We start from the raw sequence: 17133 nt of genomic DNA, 5'->3' as shown, positions 1-17133 counted from the left end.
TGCCACTCCAGGCTGCGTGCACCAGTGTGAGAAAGGAATTCCAAGTGAGTCGGCCATCTGTCATCAGCATAAAGTGAGCCAGACGACTGACTCTTCTGAGTATCACTTCCCCGGTGGCTCAGATGGTAAAAATGTCCGCCTACAATGCAGGGTTTGATCCCTGGTTTGGGAAGATCCCCTGGAGAAGGAAATGGCAACCTACTTCAGTATTGTTGCCTGGAAAATACCATGGATGGAGGAGCCTGGTAGGCTACAGTCCATGGGGTCGCAAAGAATCGGACATGACTAAGCGATTTCACTTCTTCGCTTCTTCTGAGTATCAGTGGTCAGCACTTCCCAGAAAACAAATTAAATACAGACATAAAATACCTGAGCACATGATGACAATACAAGTATCGATACCACTCAGTGTCTTAAAAAATAACACTGCAATTAAAAAAAATAAAACATTGTTCAAAAAAAAATGTTTTCATCTTCCCCACTGTCTTTTTTTTTTTTTTGGCCACACCACACAGCATGTGGGATCTTAGTTCCCCACCCAGGGATGGAACCCATACTGCCTGCATTGGACGCTTGGAGTCTTAACCACTGGACCACCAAGGAAGTCTCTCCAAATGACAGTCTTGTTCTAGATTTCCCACATCAGTCTATAGCCATACCATCCTGAATGCGCCCGATCTCGTCTAATCTAGATTTCCCACACCGTAGTCTGTGCAGAGACGAGCACCTCTGGACCTGGAGGTTTTCAGAGGGGCCCTGCTCCTGTCACCAGGGCTGATTCCAGCCTCAACTCAGCGAGTGCTACACTGGGCCCCTCAGCACACACCGAGGCATGGCCAGAGCGGAAGGTTTGCTCTGCAATGAGCACCACTTATTAGGACCTCAAAGTGCCACTCATGTCCTCAGCACTCGTTCTTCAAACATTTACTCACCATTAACAGCAGGGACTAAACACAGCAAAGAAGATGCAGTCACTTTGGTAAACAGCATTACTCAATGCTTGTGGATTCCTTCTAAGTCTCCCTTTATTTATACAAAAGAAGCTTTGCACAGAAGTTCTTGTGAACACACTATATGTGAAATATTAGACCCATCTGCTGTCTTCGATGATTTGTTGACAAGTACAGCTGGCAACAGTGGGCAGACAGGAAACCATGCCCCCACCTCATCCCGCCCCTTCCAGTAGCGCTGGGAATGTCAACCACCACGGCGTTCACCCCGGACCAAGTGCCTGGGGACACTCTAGCCACCAGGCACCTTCTAGATCCATTCTGTGCCTACGACCAAGCCCTCTCCCTCTGGGATGGCTGCTGGCTTCCTCACTGGCTCACATCCCATGGACTGGATACCCCTCTGGCCTTTCAGCTTCCCTCCTGGCCTCACGGGACGTGTTCAGATTTGACTCCCTTGAACCACCAAGCTCAGGATAGCTGCTGTCTCTACTCTTCCTCCCCCACCACTGCCTCCTTCCTAAAACTCTGGATGCATCCCTATGACTCTCTGACACAGAGGGCATTCCTTCACAAAACAAACAGATCCTAGTTACTGGCTTCAAAGGAGAACCCAGCAACGACAGGATAAAAGCAAGATGGGTGAGCATCCTGTTTACAGCCCTGGCAGTGGTCAGAAGGCCTCCGAAGGCCGTCTCAGGCCTACACTGCCCAGCCCCCTGCACCGCCCAGCCGCCATGCTTACCATCAGCTCGAGGTCACCATCTGAGCCCGTGTAGTCTTCCATCACTGCTGCCTCAAAGCCCAGGTCCTGGACGAGCTTTGCTATCTCCAGGGGCTGGATGACTTCCGGGTTGTACTTCACCTCTGCCTTTCCCGCCATCAGGGCAACCAGCACGGATAGGATCCCTGCAACCAGCGGGGCACAGCTGGAACCCTCCAGGCCAGGCCTCTGGGAGATGATGAGTTCAACACAAGCTAGCAGAGGAAGACCTCTGCCCCCAGAAGTTTCTAGAACAGTGGTGCTCACACTTGGCTGTGCGTGAGGATCACCTGGGGAGGAGCGCTAACAGTCACTGTACCTGGCCCTTCGTGTTAGGCACTCAGCTGTGTCTGACTCTTTGCGACCCCATGGACTGTAGCCTGCCAGGCTCCTCTGTCCGTGGGGATTCTCCAGGCAAGAAAACTGGAGTGGGTTGCCAGGCCCTCATCCAGGGGATCTTTCCCACCCAGGGATCAAACCTGAGTCTCATTATGTCTCCTGCACTGCAGGCAGGCTAAAGCTCTCCTGGGGGTTCTAATGGACAGCCAAGCATGAGAACCACCATTCTACAGCCACGCTCCTCACACATTACTGGGCATACGAATCACCTGAGGACCTGGTAAAAGCACAGACTCCGGCTCAGTGGGTCTGGGGTTCGCTCTGGGGGTCACCCCACTCCCAGGCTGGGCCATACTGCCAGCCCGGCAGGGCAGCTTTGAGTCGGGCCCTAGGAGACACTGGTGAGGCTGTAACCTCAAAGCAGGGGACGGAGTCTGCAGCTGGCAACTACTGTTACACCAAGGAGGTCCTTTTTTCCTCCACTTTCATTCACAGGAGAAAAAAAATAATTTTCAAAAGTGGTTTTCCGTACTCTTTTTCCGCTTTTAATCGCTTTCAGGAATGTAAAAAAAATCTCACAGACCATCTTGTTACCGCTATTGCTCATTAATAGTTTAAGGGAGGGAGGTCCTGCCTTCCACTGAGTGAAAAAAAATAAAACAAATAAAAAATAAAATACTATGTAATTTCACTTGAAACAAAATTGTTTAAGGGGGGAAAAAAGCTCATTCAAGTAAATGAAAGGAATGACGTGCTTTAGAAAGAATGACGTAAGGGATAAAACAATAGATTCAGGTGAGGAAGAGAAACATGGGCCCGTGAACCACAGGGTAACTTCCGAGCAATCCGCCCAAGGGTGACGGGGGAGCTCCAGAACACCTCAGTTTGAGAACCATCCTCTAGACCTTCAAGAAGCCACAGGCTTGGTGAGCAGGAGGTCACAAGGAGCAGCAGGAAGACAGAAGCTGACCCCGGAGGCCAGCAGTCACGGTTCAGACATTCTCCAAACACAAAATTGGGACAGGATTTTCGTTCCACTTTCAGGCTTAAGAAATCAGATGGCCGATGTTGTTTAGAGGACAAAACTTTGGCGTTCTTACAACTCTTTATGATTTACAGGGACAACAGGGCAGGATATTTGAAACTGGAACTTCTCCACAAAATACAGGCTGTTGATGATGTATTTAACAGTAAGAGGCTTTGGAAGGGAAAACCACAGACTGCTACCAAGACAAGCTAGGTGGAGAGGCCACTCATGACTGTACCTTGACCTCTAAACCAGATTCCCCATGGCTAACTCACTCAGAGATCCATTTTATCTCAAACTAAATACTCCTTAAAGGACAGAATGCAAACTGCTCCAGAACGTTAGAGAAACATCTATCCTCTAACATACAATGAACATGCCACCAGATTATCAGTGTGTGCTAAGTCATGTCCAACTCTTTGTGACTTCATGGACCGTAGCCTGCCAGGCTCCTCTGTCCATGGGATTCTCTAGGCAAGAATCCTGGAGTGGGTAGCCATTCCCTTTCTCCAGGGGAATCTTCCCAAACCAGGGATCGAACCCCCATCTCCTGCATTGGCAAGTGGGTTCTTTACCACTGAGCCGCCAGGGAAGCCCCACCAGATTATCAGGGCTCCTGATAAACGTGGTCAGTAGAGAAGCCAAAGGGCACATACACCACCCCACGCTGCTAACTGTGACGCCCAACAGTCTACACGACCGCCTTACAGCAGCATTCCAGGCTCGGTGCAGTGTGGACCTCTTACCAGGTTCTTTCTGCAGGTTCCTCTCTATGTTCGATACACAGGATGCACAGGTCATGCCTGAGATCTGTAGGAAGCACTTCTTTGCGGCCACCGTGGTGGAGGCCAGCAGGGACTTGGGCGACTGGCGGGGGATGTGGTTAGTATGGAGCCCCCCTGGCTGGGGAGTCCCTCTCTGCATGGGCATGGGTGCGCCAGCTGCTGCGTGCCCCATGGCACTCCCAGCACTGTGGTTCCCAATGTGGTTGCTGGAACAGTTTTCTAGGACAGAAGGTCGGAAATCATTCAAATTAGAAATCATTCAAACTAGAAGAATGAATAATTTTTTTCCGGAACTGGAGGGTCAAGCCTAACAATATTCAGGTCAAAGTTCATGGAGAAGATATGGGTCGGTGGGGAGGACTGGAGTTTTCATCCCTGAATCTCTCTCTCCACCATCAGATGGAGACACTATTCCACATGTAGGAAAACACACCAATACTAAGGATGGAATGTTCTGGGTAGACAAATGCGCTAATGGATGATGACAGTAACAGCAGTGATAAGAACTCACCAGGCACCCCACCCTGTTAAGCACACACATGGCCTCCTTTAACTGTCAACGTAGCCCTGTGGCAAACACTGCTACTGATTCTATTTTACAGATGAAGAAATGAGTTATAAGAAATTAAATACTTTGCCCCAAACCCCTCAGAAATCAGGGAATCGAGCTTAAACATCTGGACTGTCTTTTAACCACTAGAGCATCCTGGTTAACAGAGGCCCACTCCCTCCCCTCCGGGAATCAAACTGCCCCAAACACCCTTCCCTCATCATTTGTCTAAGTCCTCTATACATTCTGGGCAGTAGCCCTTTGTCAGCTGTACCCACTGTGAACACGGCCTGCCAGTCTGTGATTTGCTTTGTCACCTGCATCTAATGGTATCTCTTTTGATAAAAGAAGCCCTTGATGTGAATGAAGTCCAACGTACAGTCAACTAAACCAGCTTCAGCGGTGATGCATTCTTTCCTCTGTTAACGGACATGTCTACCTCAACACTGAAACTATTCGCGATGTTTTCTTCTAGCTCTGGTTTCTTCGCTGAGCTCTGTTATCTTACATGAAAGTCTACATTCAGGTCACTGATAACGGTTCACATTAACTTCTGTGTAGGTCTGAGGTGATGGTCAAGGGTAATTTTTTTTCTGTTTGGCTGGCTCCAATACTGAAAAGGCCATCCTTTCTCCGCCGAGTTCCAGGGATCAGGGAGCAGCCATTTGCCCACACATGTATAGAAAGATGTAACTAAGCATCAACCAGATCAAGATACAGAACGATTGGATCGTTCTGAAAAGTTACACTTTTGCGATGACACAAAATACTCTTGAAGAGTATGTAGAAAAGAATGACATCATCTGATGATGAACTGTCATTACTTTAAAGTCCAGAGCTGCTACGATAGAAGCTCATTTTCTGGAAAGTCACACTTTTGCGATGACACAAAATACTCTTGAAGAGTATGTAGAAAAGAATGACATCATCTGATGATGAACTGTCATTACTTTAAAGTCCAGAGCTGCTACGATAGAAGCTCATTTTCTGGAAAGTCACACTTTTGCGATGACACAAAATACTCTTGAAGAGTATGTAGAAAAGAATGACATCATTTGATGATGAACTCTCATTACTTCAAAGTCCATAGCCGCTACAATAGAAGCTCATTTTCTGGAAAGTGCTAAAACTACTTCCACTCAGTTGGAGTGCAGTTGATGGACACTTTCAGCACCTTCAGTGAAGACCATCCAGTGCTCTGGCCTTCGAGGCCCTCCACCTTCTGGATGCAAAGACCATCACCTCACCTACCACAGCTCTGCTCTCCTGGACCTTGTCCTTCAAAATGACTCCACCTTTGGATCTCAGGCTCTTAACATTCAACCTCCTACTCCCAATCCACCAAACCTTCCTGCCGCTATCCATCACCACTGTCTGGATTCACTTGCCTTTCTATTCAAATACTGAGGTCAACAGTTTCACTAACATTCATGCTATTTTCCAACACAGAGGTCTAACTCAACTAAATTCTGAGCTTCTGGAGACTGCTAAAGAAAGTTTAAGTAAATGAACAGAAACTCAAGCCAGCCTATGCTACTGGGTCCTTTATGCCAACCCTGAGTGGGCGTATACATTGATTTGGCTTTCTGGAAATCTACTTAACAGTTTTATCAAAAATGGCACCTCTAACAGTTTGGTACTTAGTAGTGGCACAATAAATATTTGTGATGGAGTGAAATAAGGCTGATATCCTGTGACCCAGCAACTATGCTTTCAGATATTTATCACAAGGAAATGAGTCTGTGGCAAGGAGAGACAAATCATGTGGTTGGACGACTGTCAACCTCTGGTCAATTCAGAGTGACCAAAAAAATACAAATAATGCCTTTTTAGCATTTAAGTGGTTATAAAAGACAGTCATCAGCACACTTACAGTTTATCCTAAATTAAGTCTGACAGGTAAAATACAGGACGCCCAGATAAAACTTAATTTCAGATAAACAAGGTTTTTTCAGTTCAGTTCAGTTCAGTTCAGTCGCTCAGTCGTGTCCGACTCTTTGCGACCCCATGAATCACAGCACGCCAGGCCTCCCTGTCCATCATCAACTCCCAGAGTTCACTCAAACTCATGTCCACAGAGTCGGTGATGCCATCCAGCCATCTCATTCTCTGTCATCCCCTTCTCCTCCCACCCCCAATCCTTCCCAGCATCAGACTCTTTTCCAGTGAGTCCACTCGTCACATGAGGTGGCCAAAGTATTGGAGTTTCAGCTTTAGCATCAGTCCTTCCAATGAACTCCCAGGATTGATCTCCTTTAGAATGGACTGGTTGGATCTCCTTGCAGTCCAAGGGACTCTCAAGAGTCTTCTCCAGCACCACAGTTCAAAAGCATCAATTCTTCGGCGATCAGCTTTCTTCACAGTCCAACTCTCACATCCATACATGACCACGGGAAAAACCATTGCCTTGACTAGACGGACCTTGGTTAGCAAAATAATGTCTCTGCTTTTTAATACACTATTTAGGTTGGTCATAACTTTCCTTCCAAGGAGTAAGCATCTTTTAATTTCAAGGCTGCAATCAGCATCTGCAGTGATTTTGGAGCCCCCAAAAATAAAGTCTGACACTGTTTCCACTGTTTCCCCATCTATTTCCCATGAAGTGATGGGACCAGATGCCATGATCTTCATTTTCTGAATGTTGAGCTTCAAGACAACCTTTTCACTCTCCTCTTTCACTTTCATCAAGAGGCCTTTGAGTTCCTCTTCACTTTCTGCCATAAGGGTGGTGTCATCTGCATATCTGAGGTTATCGATATTTCTCCCGGCAATCTTGATTCCAGCTTGTGCTTCTTCCAGCCCAGCATTCCTCATGATGTACTCTGCATATAAATTAAATAAGCAGGGTGACAATATACAACCTTGACGTACTCCTTTTCCTATTTGGAACCAGTCTGTTGTTGGGCCCAGCACGCTCCCGCTGCGCCACTCTGCTGACAGCTAACAAGGTTTTTTAGTATGTCTCAAATACTGCATGGGACATACTAATTCTAAAACATTCTTCATTGCTTATCTGAAATTCAAATGCAAACTAGGTGTCCCGGGTTTTTATTTGCTAACTCTGGCACCCTCAGTTCCTCTTGGGCTAAACATAATCCTCATCATTCTGGCCAATCAAAACGCTGTTTTCTCCCCTGGTTTAGTTTTTGTCCAGTTCAATTATTCTGGATTATGTAGTTCAAGGCAAATTTCTTTTACTGCTACAAACTTGATTCCAGTGTTGAAAAGACTTTAAGCCTCATGCAAACAGAGCAGATGGCCACTCCATGCTGCATGTCTCACCTTCTGAGAACAGGATTTATTGTCCTACTGTTTTCCTTACTGATTTTTGTTTAAAAACAAACTCCTTCCTGAAACTTGGTACAAAGGCAAAGCACAGGGTGGGGCCTAGTTCCTCCTCATGACTCACCCGCTCCCATCAGGGGTGTGTGTACAGGGATCTGAGCCCTCCTGAGCCCCCTGTCCAGGAAGGGCTCCTCTGGGGGGAGATGAGTGGGAGTGAGCCATGAGGGGTAGGGAGTGGGGGAGTTGTGGCCAGGTTTCTGCCATCTCCCATGGCTTACTTCCACCCTCCCCCCCAAGAGGAGCCCCCCATCTCACCATGCCACCCCTGCAGCCTGGCATGGTTTCCCCTTCTCGCTACCACACGAGCTCTCTGGAGGGGTTACACCTCACTCCCCAGCAGCCCGCAGCTCACACAGGCTTGGCGAGGGGCAGAAACACGACAGGTGCCAGGACATCGTGCAGGGCTCCTGTGTAAGGGAAGTGGAGGGAAAAGCAGCAAGTGACTGGCTGGCGGGTCATTGGGAGGGGGAGTGGGGATGGCTACCAGGAAACCATCTACTGACGTGGGGTGAAGGCCTGTGGGCACCTCGCTTTGTGAAGGCGGTCTTATCCCTGTCTTCTCACAGCCGTGGCTGGTGGTGGGGAAAAGGAACCATCGTCCCGCCCTTTCCTCTATTCCCACTTTCAACAGGGGCTGAGACCAAGGTCCTGTTGTCTTTATTATTCTGTTCTGTTCAGCAGAGAAATCTCTGAGCAAACGAGGATGGCTCTCTCTAAAGAGAGAGGAGGGCCAGGTGTTCCCACAGTACGTTTTTTACAAACAACACAGGATCAGCGTTCTCTTCAGAAAAGAAGCCAAAAATCCGAGGAACTCAGCACTGAGTCCCAGAGAAGCAACACAGAAAAGCCTGGGAATTCTAGCTCCTCAATCCTGACAACTGGCCCACCGGGTTAAGCTGCAGAATTGTCAGCTCAGTGGACCCAGGAGGCAGGGAGTGTGGCTCACCTGTCCAACCACCCAGGGACCACGAGGTAAGATGAGAGAGAGAGGAGACACCCCCAGGGAGCCCTCACGTGCAGCGCCACGTACCGGCCAGGATGGAGGCCTCGAATCCCATATCCTCCACCGCGGCTCGCAGTTCTTCTGGGTGAGTTCGAGATGGATCGTAGAGAACCACTGCAGTCCCTTCAGCCAAAAAGACTGAGATCTGGTGCACGCCCGCCCTCTGGGAAATCAGGCCTTCAATGGACTGGACGCAGGACTTGCAGGTCATGCCAGCGATGGCCAGCATCACGGTACAGGGCGGATTGGGCACTGGGGGGCTCCTGGAGTCTGGCCCACCCTCTTCCGCCCCATTGGGAAGAGAGACTTTAAAGTTCCCAGGAGGCAGGGCCTCGATGGCCCTCCACAGGGCCCCCAGGGAGATGAGAGAAGGGTCGTACTGGACTCGGGCAGTCCTGCTCTCCAGGGACACGTGAATACTCTGAACCCCAGGGAGCCGGCCGATATTGTCTTCGATGTTCAGGACACAAGACTTACAGTGCATTCCATCCACTCTCAGGTGCAGGGGGACCCCCTGGCCGCCCCGGGTCTCAGAGTTATTGTCATTCTGATTAACAGGAGCTGGAGGGGCCGCTGAGAGGGTGCTCTGAAGCCGCCTGACATCTATGGGTCCCAGGCTCACGGGGGCCACCTTGTTCTTGATGACGGCTTCAAACCCCATGTCGGTTATGTGGTCCCTGAGGTCTTGGGGTTGGATAAGGTAAGGCTGGTAAGTGATGACTGCCTCCTGGTTGCTGAGCGAGACGCGGACCCTCATGACACCCTGCAGTTTCCCGATCTTGCCTTCTATGGAGCTGACACAGGACTGGCAGGTCATACCCTCCACCCGAAGCTTGACCACGGCCTCCGAGGTGGGCGAGACCCTGGAGGGCCAGGAGGTGGCCTTTCCCTCGGCCACACTGGCCTGGAAGCCCATGTCTTCAATCTGACGGCAAATCTGCATCAGGCTTACCACTGAGGGCATGTACCTCACCTCAGCGCTGCCCTGCTCCAGGGAAACCTTAATGCTCACAATGCCATTCAAACTGGAGACCCTGCCCTCGATGGACTTGACACATGACTGGCAGGTCATGCCCACGATGCTGATGGTGCCCGTGGCTGTCTGGGAGGGGCGCACACCATCCAGGTCATCCTCGTAGCCACTGTTGTCAAAGGCAAAGCTCTGCTTCATCGCTGGCTGGGAAAGCTCGGACAGGATCTAAAAGGAAGAGAAGGAACATTTTTATCCTTCAAATGAAACGTTCTCTAAAATCTCCCAGCTTGTCCGGGCCCTGAGAAAATGGAAAACAATACTGCTGGTGTCCAAACATCCCAAGAAGACAAGAACATCAAAAGATACTACCCATCAAATGAATGGGCTTTCCTGGTGGCTCAGTGGTAAAGAGTCCACCTGCAATGCAGGAGATGCAGATTCAATCCCTGGGTTGGGAAGATGCCCTGGAGAAGGAAATGGCAACCCTCTCCAGTATTCTTCCCTGGAGAATCCCATGGACAGGGGAACCTGGTGGGCTACAGCCCATGGGGCCGCGAAAGAGTTGGACACGACTGAGCTTCTAAACAACGACAGCAACACACACCAAATGAAAGGATTCAGAGGGCTCCTTCCAGCTCTGACTTTCCATGATTCTGATCCCAGAAGTCCAAAGCCCACCTTGGTGAAATGCTCTTCTACCACAGATGGAGTAAAGGTTTCCGCAGGAAAGGAGACCATGATGGGACTGACAGACCGGGACAGGCATGGCGACTCTGAACACAGGCAGAGAACACTGAAGAAGGGCACAAGTCCCTCGAGACCTTCCTGACTCCAGTTGACACCTGAACCCTCTCCACTGGACTTGGTCCTTTTAGCTCAAATTTCGGAGGTCCTGCTGGAGTGCAAATACACAGGATAGCCAACACCCTAATTCTGCCTCTCTTTCTAGGTGTGTCTGTCTCATTCTCTTAGCAGGGGTTAGATTTAATGACCACCATGCACATGTTCCGAGTGCAGACATCCCAGCCTGTGGGGCCAGACCACAGTGCCTGTGACCAAGGGTCAGGAAGGATGCTCCTTGAGCTCAGCGGTGCCCAGGGGACCAAGGGGAGTGGGACGGGGACAGTTGGAAGAACAGGAAGTCAGGCTGAACAAGGCATTTCTCAGAGCTGCCTCCGCAGAGTCCCTGCCCCACAGGGACCACTGTAGTTATTACTCAAAATGACACATGCTCGACCAAACTCAAGGGATTCTTTTTTTTTTATTTTATCAAGGCTCAAGTGTAATTTCCTGATCTCTTCTCATGAGGTTGTGGCTTCAGCCATTCTATTTAGCAAAATTTCCTCTTCCTAAGATCCCAGCCTCACCACTCTCTTAATTAGATACAGTTGTTCAGTTCAGTTCAGTCGCTCAGTCATGTCTCTTTGAAACCCCATGAACCACAGCACTCCAGGCCTCCCTGTCCATCATCAACTCCCGGAGTCCACCCAAACCCATGTCCATTGAGTTGGTGATGCCATCCAACCATCTCATCCTCTGTCGTCTCCTTCTCCTCCGGCCTTCAATCTTTCCCAGCATCAGGGTCTTTTCAAATGAGTCAGCTCTTTGCATCAGGTGGCCAAAGTACCAGAGTTTCAGCTCCAGCATCAGTCCTTCCAATGAACACCCAGGACTGATCTCCTCTAGGATGGACTGGTTGGATCTCCTTGCAGCCCAAGGGACTCTCAAGAGTCTTCTCCAGCACCACAGTTCAAAAGTATCTATTCTCTGGCGCTCAGATTTCTTTACAGTCCAACTCTCACATCCATACATGACTACTGGAAAAACCATAGCCTTGACTAGATGGAACTTTGCTGACAAAGTAATGTCTCTGCTTTTTAATATGCTGCCTAGGTTGGTCATAACTTTCCTTCCAAGGAGTAAGCATCTCTTAATTTCATGGCTGTAATCACCATCTGCAGTTATTTTGGAGCCCAGAAAAATAAAGTCAATCACTGTTTCCACCGTTTCCCCATCATTCTGACATGAAGTGATGGGACCAGATGCCATGATCTTAGTTTTCTGAATGTTGAGCTTTAAGCCTACTTTTTCACTCTCCTCTTTCACTTTCATCAAGAGGCTCTTTAGTTATTCTTCACTTTCTGCCATAAGGGTGGTGTCATCTGCATATCTGAGGTCATTGATATTTCTCCCAGCAATCTTGATTCCAGCCTGTGCTTCCTCCAGCCCAGCATTTCTCATGATGTACTCTGCATATAAGTTAAATAGGCAGGGTGATATTATGCAGCCTTGACATACTCCTTTTCCTATTTGGACCCAGTCTGTTGTTCCATGTCCAGTTCTAACTGTTGCTTCCTGACCTGCATATAGGTTTCTCAAGAGGCAGGTCAGGTGGTCTGGGATTCCCATCTCTTTCAGAATTTTCCACAGTTTATTGTGATCCACACAGTCAAAGGCTTTGGCACAGTCAATGAAGCAGAAATAGATGTTTTTCTGGAACTCTCTTGCTTTTTCCATGATCCAGCAGATGTTGGCAATTTGATCTCTGGTTCCTCTGCCTTTTCTAAAACCAGCTTGAACATCTGGAAGTTCACGGTTCACATACTGCCAAAGCCTGGCTTGGAGAATTTTAAGCATGACTTTACCAGCGTGTGCTGCTGCTGCTGCTAAGTCACTTCAGTCGTGTCTGACTCTGTGTGACCCCATAGACGGAAGCCCACCAGGCTCCCCCATCCCTGGGATTCTCCAGGCAAGAAAACTGGAGTGGGTTGCCATTTCCTTCTCCAATGTGTGAAAGTGAAAAGTGAAAGTGAAGTCGCTCAGTCGTGTCCAACCCATAGCGACCCCACGGACTGCAGCCTACCAGGCTTCTCCATCCATGGGATTTTCTAGGCAAGAGTACTGGAGTGGCTTGCCATTGCTTTCTCCGACTAGCGTGTGAGATGAGTGCAATTGTGTGGTAGTTTGAGCATTCTTTGGCATTGCCTTTCTTTGGGATTAGAATGAAAACTGACCTTTTCCAGTCCTGTGGCCACTGCTGAGTTTTCCAAATTTGCTGACATATTGAGTGCAACAGTTTCACAGCATCATCTTTCAGGATTTGAAATAGCTCAAGTGGAATTCCATCACCTCCACGAGCTTTGTTCATAGTGATAATTCCTAAGGCCCACTTGACTTCATATTACAGGATGTCTGGCTCTAGGTGAGTGTGAGTGGTCACACCATTGTGATTATCTTGGTCGTGAAGATCTTTTTTGTACAGTTCTTCTGTGTATTCTTGCCACCTCTTTTAATATCTTCTGCTTCTGTTAGGTTCACATCATTTCTGTCCTTTATCAAGCCCATCTTTGCATGAAATGTTCCCTTGTATCTCTAATTTTCTTGAAGAGATCTCTAGTCTTTCCCATTCTGTTGGTTTCCTCTATTTCTTTGCATTGATCCCTAAGGAAGGCTTTCTTATCTCTCCTTGTTATTCTTTGGAACTCTGCATTCAAATGGGTGTATCTTTCCTTTTCTCCTTTGCTTTTTGCTTCTCTTCTTTTCACAGCTATTTGTAAGGCCTCCTCAGACAGCCATTTTGCTCTTTTGCGTTTCTTTATCAGAACTATTACCTGCTTCACACATTTGGGCACAGGACTTTATATATGGTACCTGATTATAAAAAAAAAAAGTATATGTCACTAGGCACCTATACAACCCTGCTCATCTTCAGCTGAATCTCCATTATGTGGACTGATCTTCTCTGTCCCCATATATAAAATGCAGATCTTTTCAACTTTAGCTTTTGAGCAGCTTAACAAGATGAAAATTTAAATAACTTTTGAAACAGATTATGAATGTTTCTTTGTATATACACAGAGGAAGTCATAAGCTAATTTGGGATTAATATTTACAAGGAATTGTTTTTTAAACAAATATTTTTAAATAGAGAAAAGGGAATAATTAAGCAATTTATGAGTGTGTGCTAAGTTGCTTCAGTGTTGGACCCTCTGCGACGCCATGGACTATAGCCTGACAGGCTCTTCTGTCCACGGGATTCTCCAGGCAAGAATACTGGAGCGGGTTGCCATGCCCTCCTCCAGGGGATCTTCCCAACACAGGGATCGAACCTGCGTCTCCTAGGTTGGCAGGGGGGTTCTTCACCGTTAGAATCTAGTGTTTCAGTTATCCATTACTACATGACAAACCAAAACCAGTGGCTTACGATGACCGCTCACAATTTTTCAGTTCAGACAGGTTTGGCAAGAAATGCTCATCTCTGCTCCACAGAGCATAATCTTGGGTGATCTAGATGGGGCTGGAAACTATCTTCCAAGAAGATAGTGCGTTCACGACATAGCTGGCAAGTTGATGCTGGCTGCTGTTGGTAGGGACCTTGGTTCTCTTTCATTTAGCCTCTCTCCATGGCTAGGCTGGGCACCTCACAATTGGGGTTTTCTGGGTTCTGAGAGGGAGTGTCACAATAGTAAGCATTCCTAGAGAACAAGCACTTACCAAGCCTCTGCCTGAATCACACTTGTTAATCCACCATTGGCCAAAGCCAGTCACAAGGCCAAGCTCGGTCAATATAGCAGAGAATTACATAAGTGTTTACAACAAGGAGGTGGAGTTCACTGGGAAGGCCACCAAAATAAGTCCATCACAGCATGCTAGTGCGACTGAGAGGGAAAAAGAATAGTACACACACAGATGTTTGTATGTGTATGGAGTTCTCTCTACAAGAATGTGTTGGCACTGAGTTTGTGGACTGGGCAGCTGAAGGGGTCAGGTAGTTGGGACCACGCATAGGAAGAAAGAGTTACTTTACACTGTACAACTTACTGTACAATGTATAAGCATTACTAAAAAAATTGATTTAAAAATTAAAATAATGTAAGCATAAAGGAGATCCAGAGCAGTGGCTTGATTTTAACTGGTATGAATCAAATCCTCATTTAACTGAATCAAAACCTCATTTAACTGAAAAAAGATGCGGCAAAAACTACAAAGATATTCACTCTAAAACAGTATTTTAGTAAAGCAGAAATCACTTCCTTATGATAAGACATAACTCTCAACCAGTCCATTGGAAAAACAAATCCCTAATGATTTACTACCCAATTTCTTTGTCTTGGTCCTAGGTCGACCTACAACTCACCAAACCCAAGCCACAAAGCTGGCTCTTAATCCCTGGATTATTGATCCTATTAATATGTTCCTCCTAAAGGAGTTAGAACTAACACCCAAAAAAGATGTCCTTTTCATTATAGGGGAATGGAATGCAAAAGTAGGAAGTCAAGAAACAGGCAAATTTGGCCTTGGAGCACGGAATGAAGCAGGGCAAAGGCTAATAGAGTTTTGCCAAGAGAACGCACTGGTCATAGCAAACACCCTCTTCCAACAACACAAGAGAAGACTGTACACATGGACATCACCAGATGGTCAACACTGAAATCGGATTGATTATATTCTTTGCAGCCAAAGATGGAGAAGCTCTATACAGTTAGCAAAAACACGACCAGGAGCTGACTGTGGCTCAGATCATGAACTCCTTATTGCCAAATTCAGACTTAAATTGAAGAAAGTAGGGAAAACCACTAGACCATTCAGATATGACCTAAATCAAATCCCTTATGATTATACAGTGGAAGTAAGAAAAAGATTTAAGGGACTAGATCTGACAGATAGAGTGCCTGATGAACTCTGGACGGAGGTTCCTGACATTGTACAGGAGACAGGGACCAAGACCATCCCCATAGAAAAGAAATGCAAAAAAGAAAAATGGCTGTCTGAGGAGGCCTTACAAATAGCTGTGAAAAGAAGAGAAGCGAAAAGCAAAGGAGAAAAGGAAAGATATAAGCATCTGAATGCAGAGTTCCAAAGAATAGCAAGGAGAGATAAGAAAGCCTTCCTCAGCGATCAATGCAAAGAAATAAAGGAAAACAACAGAATAGGAAAAACAAGAGATCTCTTCAAGAAAATTAGAGATTCCAAGGGAACATTTCATGCAAAGATGGGCTCGATAAAGGACAGAAATGGTATGGACCTAACAGAAGCAGAAGATATTAAGAAGAGGTGGCAAGAATACACAGAAGAACTGTACAAAAAAGACCTTCACGACCAAGATAATCACTCACCTGGAGCCAGACATCTTGGAATGTGAAGTCAAGTGGGCCTTAGAAAGCATCACTACGAACAAAGCTAGTGGAGGTGATGGAATTCCAGTTGAGCTATTTCAAATCCTGAAAGATGATGCTGTGAAAGTGCTGCACTCAATACGTCAGCATATTTGGAAAACTCAGCAGTGGCCACAGGACTGGAAAAGGTTAGTCTTCATTCCAATCCCAAAGAAAGGCAGTGTCAAAGAATGCTCAAACTACCACACAATTGCACTCATCTCACAAGCTAGTAAAGTCATGCTCAAAATTCTCCAAGCCAGGCTTCAGCAATATGTGAACCATGAACTTCCAGATGTTCAAGCTGGTTTTAGAAAAGGCAGAGGAACCAGAGATCAAATTGCCAACATCTGCTGGATCATGGAAAAAGCAAGAGACTTCCAGAAAAACATCTATTTCTGCTTCATTGACTATGCCAAAGCCTTTGACTGTGTGGATCACAACAAACTGTGGAAAATTCTGAAAGAGATGGGAATGCCAGACCACCTGACCTGCCTCTTGAGAAACCTATATGCAGGTCAGGAAGCAACAGTTAGAACTGGACATGGAACAACAGACTGGTTCCAAATAGGAAAAGGAGTACGTCAAGGTTGTATATTGTCACCCTGCTTATTTAACTTATATGCAGAGTACATCATTATAGAACGCTGGGCTGGAAGAAGCACAAGCTGGAATCAAGATTGCCAGGAGAAATGTCAATAACTTCAGATATGCAGATGACACCACCCTTATGGCAGAAAGTGAAGAGGAACTAAAAAGCCTCTTGATGAAAGTGAAAGAGGAGAGTGAAAAGGTTGGTTTGAAGCTCAACATTCAGAAAACAAAGATCATGGCATCTGGTCCCATCACTTCATGGGAAATAGATGGAAAAACAGTGGAAACAGTGTCAGACTTTATTTTTTTGAGGCTCCAAAATCACTGCAGATACGGACTTCAGCCATGAAATTAAAAGACGCTTATTCCTTGGAAGGAAAGTTATGACCAACCTAGATAGCATATTCAAAAGCAGAGACATTACTTTACCAACAAAGGTCCGTCTAGTCAATGCTATGGTTTTCCCCATGGTCATGTATGGATGTGATAGTTGGACTGTGAAGAAAGCTGATCGTCGAAGAATTGATGCTTTTGAACTGTGGTGCTGGAGAAGACTCCTGAGTGTCCCTTGGACTGCAAGGAGATCCAACCAGTCCATTCTAAAGGAGATCAGTTCTGGGTGTTCATTGGAAGGACTGATGCTAAAGCT

At 46.9% G+C, this 17133-nt stretch overlaps 1 protein-coding gene across 6 annotated transcripts in view; it reads right to left on the bottom strand.

The window, feature by feature from the left end:
- The window catches only part of ATP7B (ATPase copper transporting beta), a 77457-nt gene that overhangs the window by 26673 nt on the left and 33651 nt on the right, over positions 1-17133 (bottom strand). For 5 of the 6 annotated variants that reach the window (XM_055426173.2, XM_055426174.2, XM_055426168.2 and 2 more), the window contains 3 exons: positions 8790-9960; positions 3826-4083; positions 1696-1859 (listed from right to left, as the gene is read on the bottom strand). In XM_055426173.2, the coding sequence (XP_055282148.2) occupies positions 1696-1859; positions 3826-4083; positions 8790-9960 (1593 nt within the window). The remainder of the gene's footprint in view (positions 1-1695; positions 1860-3825; positions 4084-8789; positions 9961-17133) is intronic. The other variant, XM_055426176.2, reaches the window with a different exon arrangement.

Source organism: Moschus berezovskii, chromosome 13, assembly GCF_049115385.1.
Source record: "Moschus berezovskii isolate FMDL1 chromosome 13, NW_MosBer_1.0, whole genome shotgun sequence".
Lineage (NCBI taxonomy): Eukaryota > Metazoa > Chordata > Mammalia > Artiodactyla > Moschidae > Moschus > Moschus berezovskii.
Note: the sequence above shows the minus strand (reverse complement) of the source record. Positions and strands in the feature narration are given on the sequence as shown.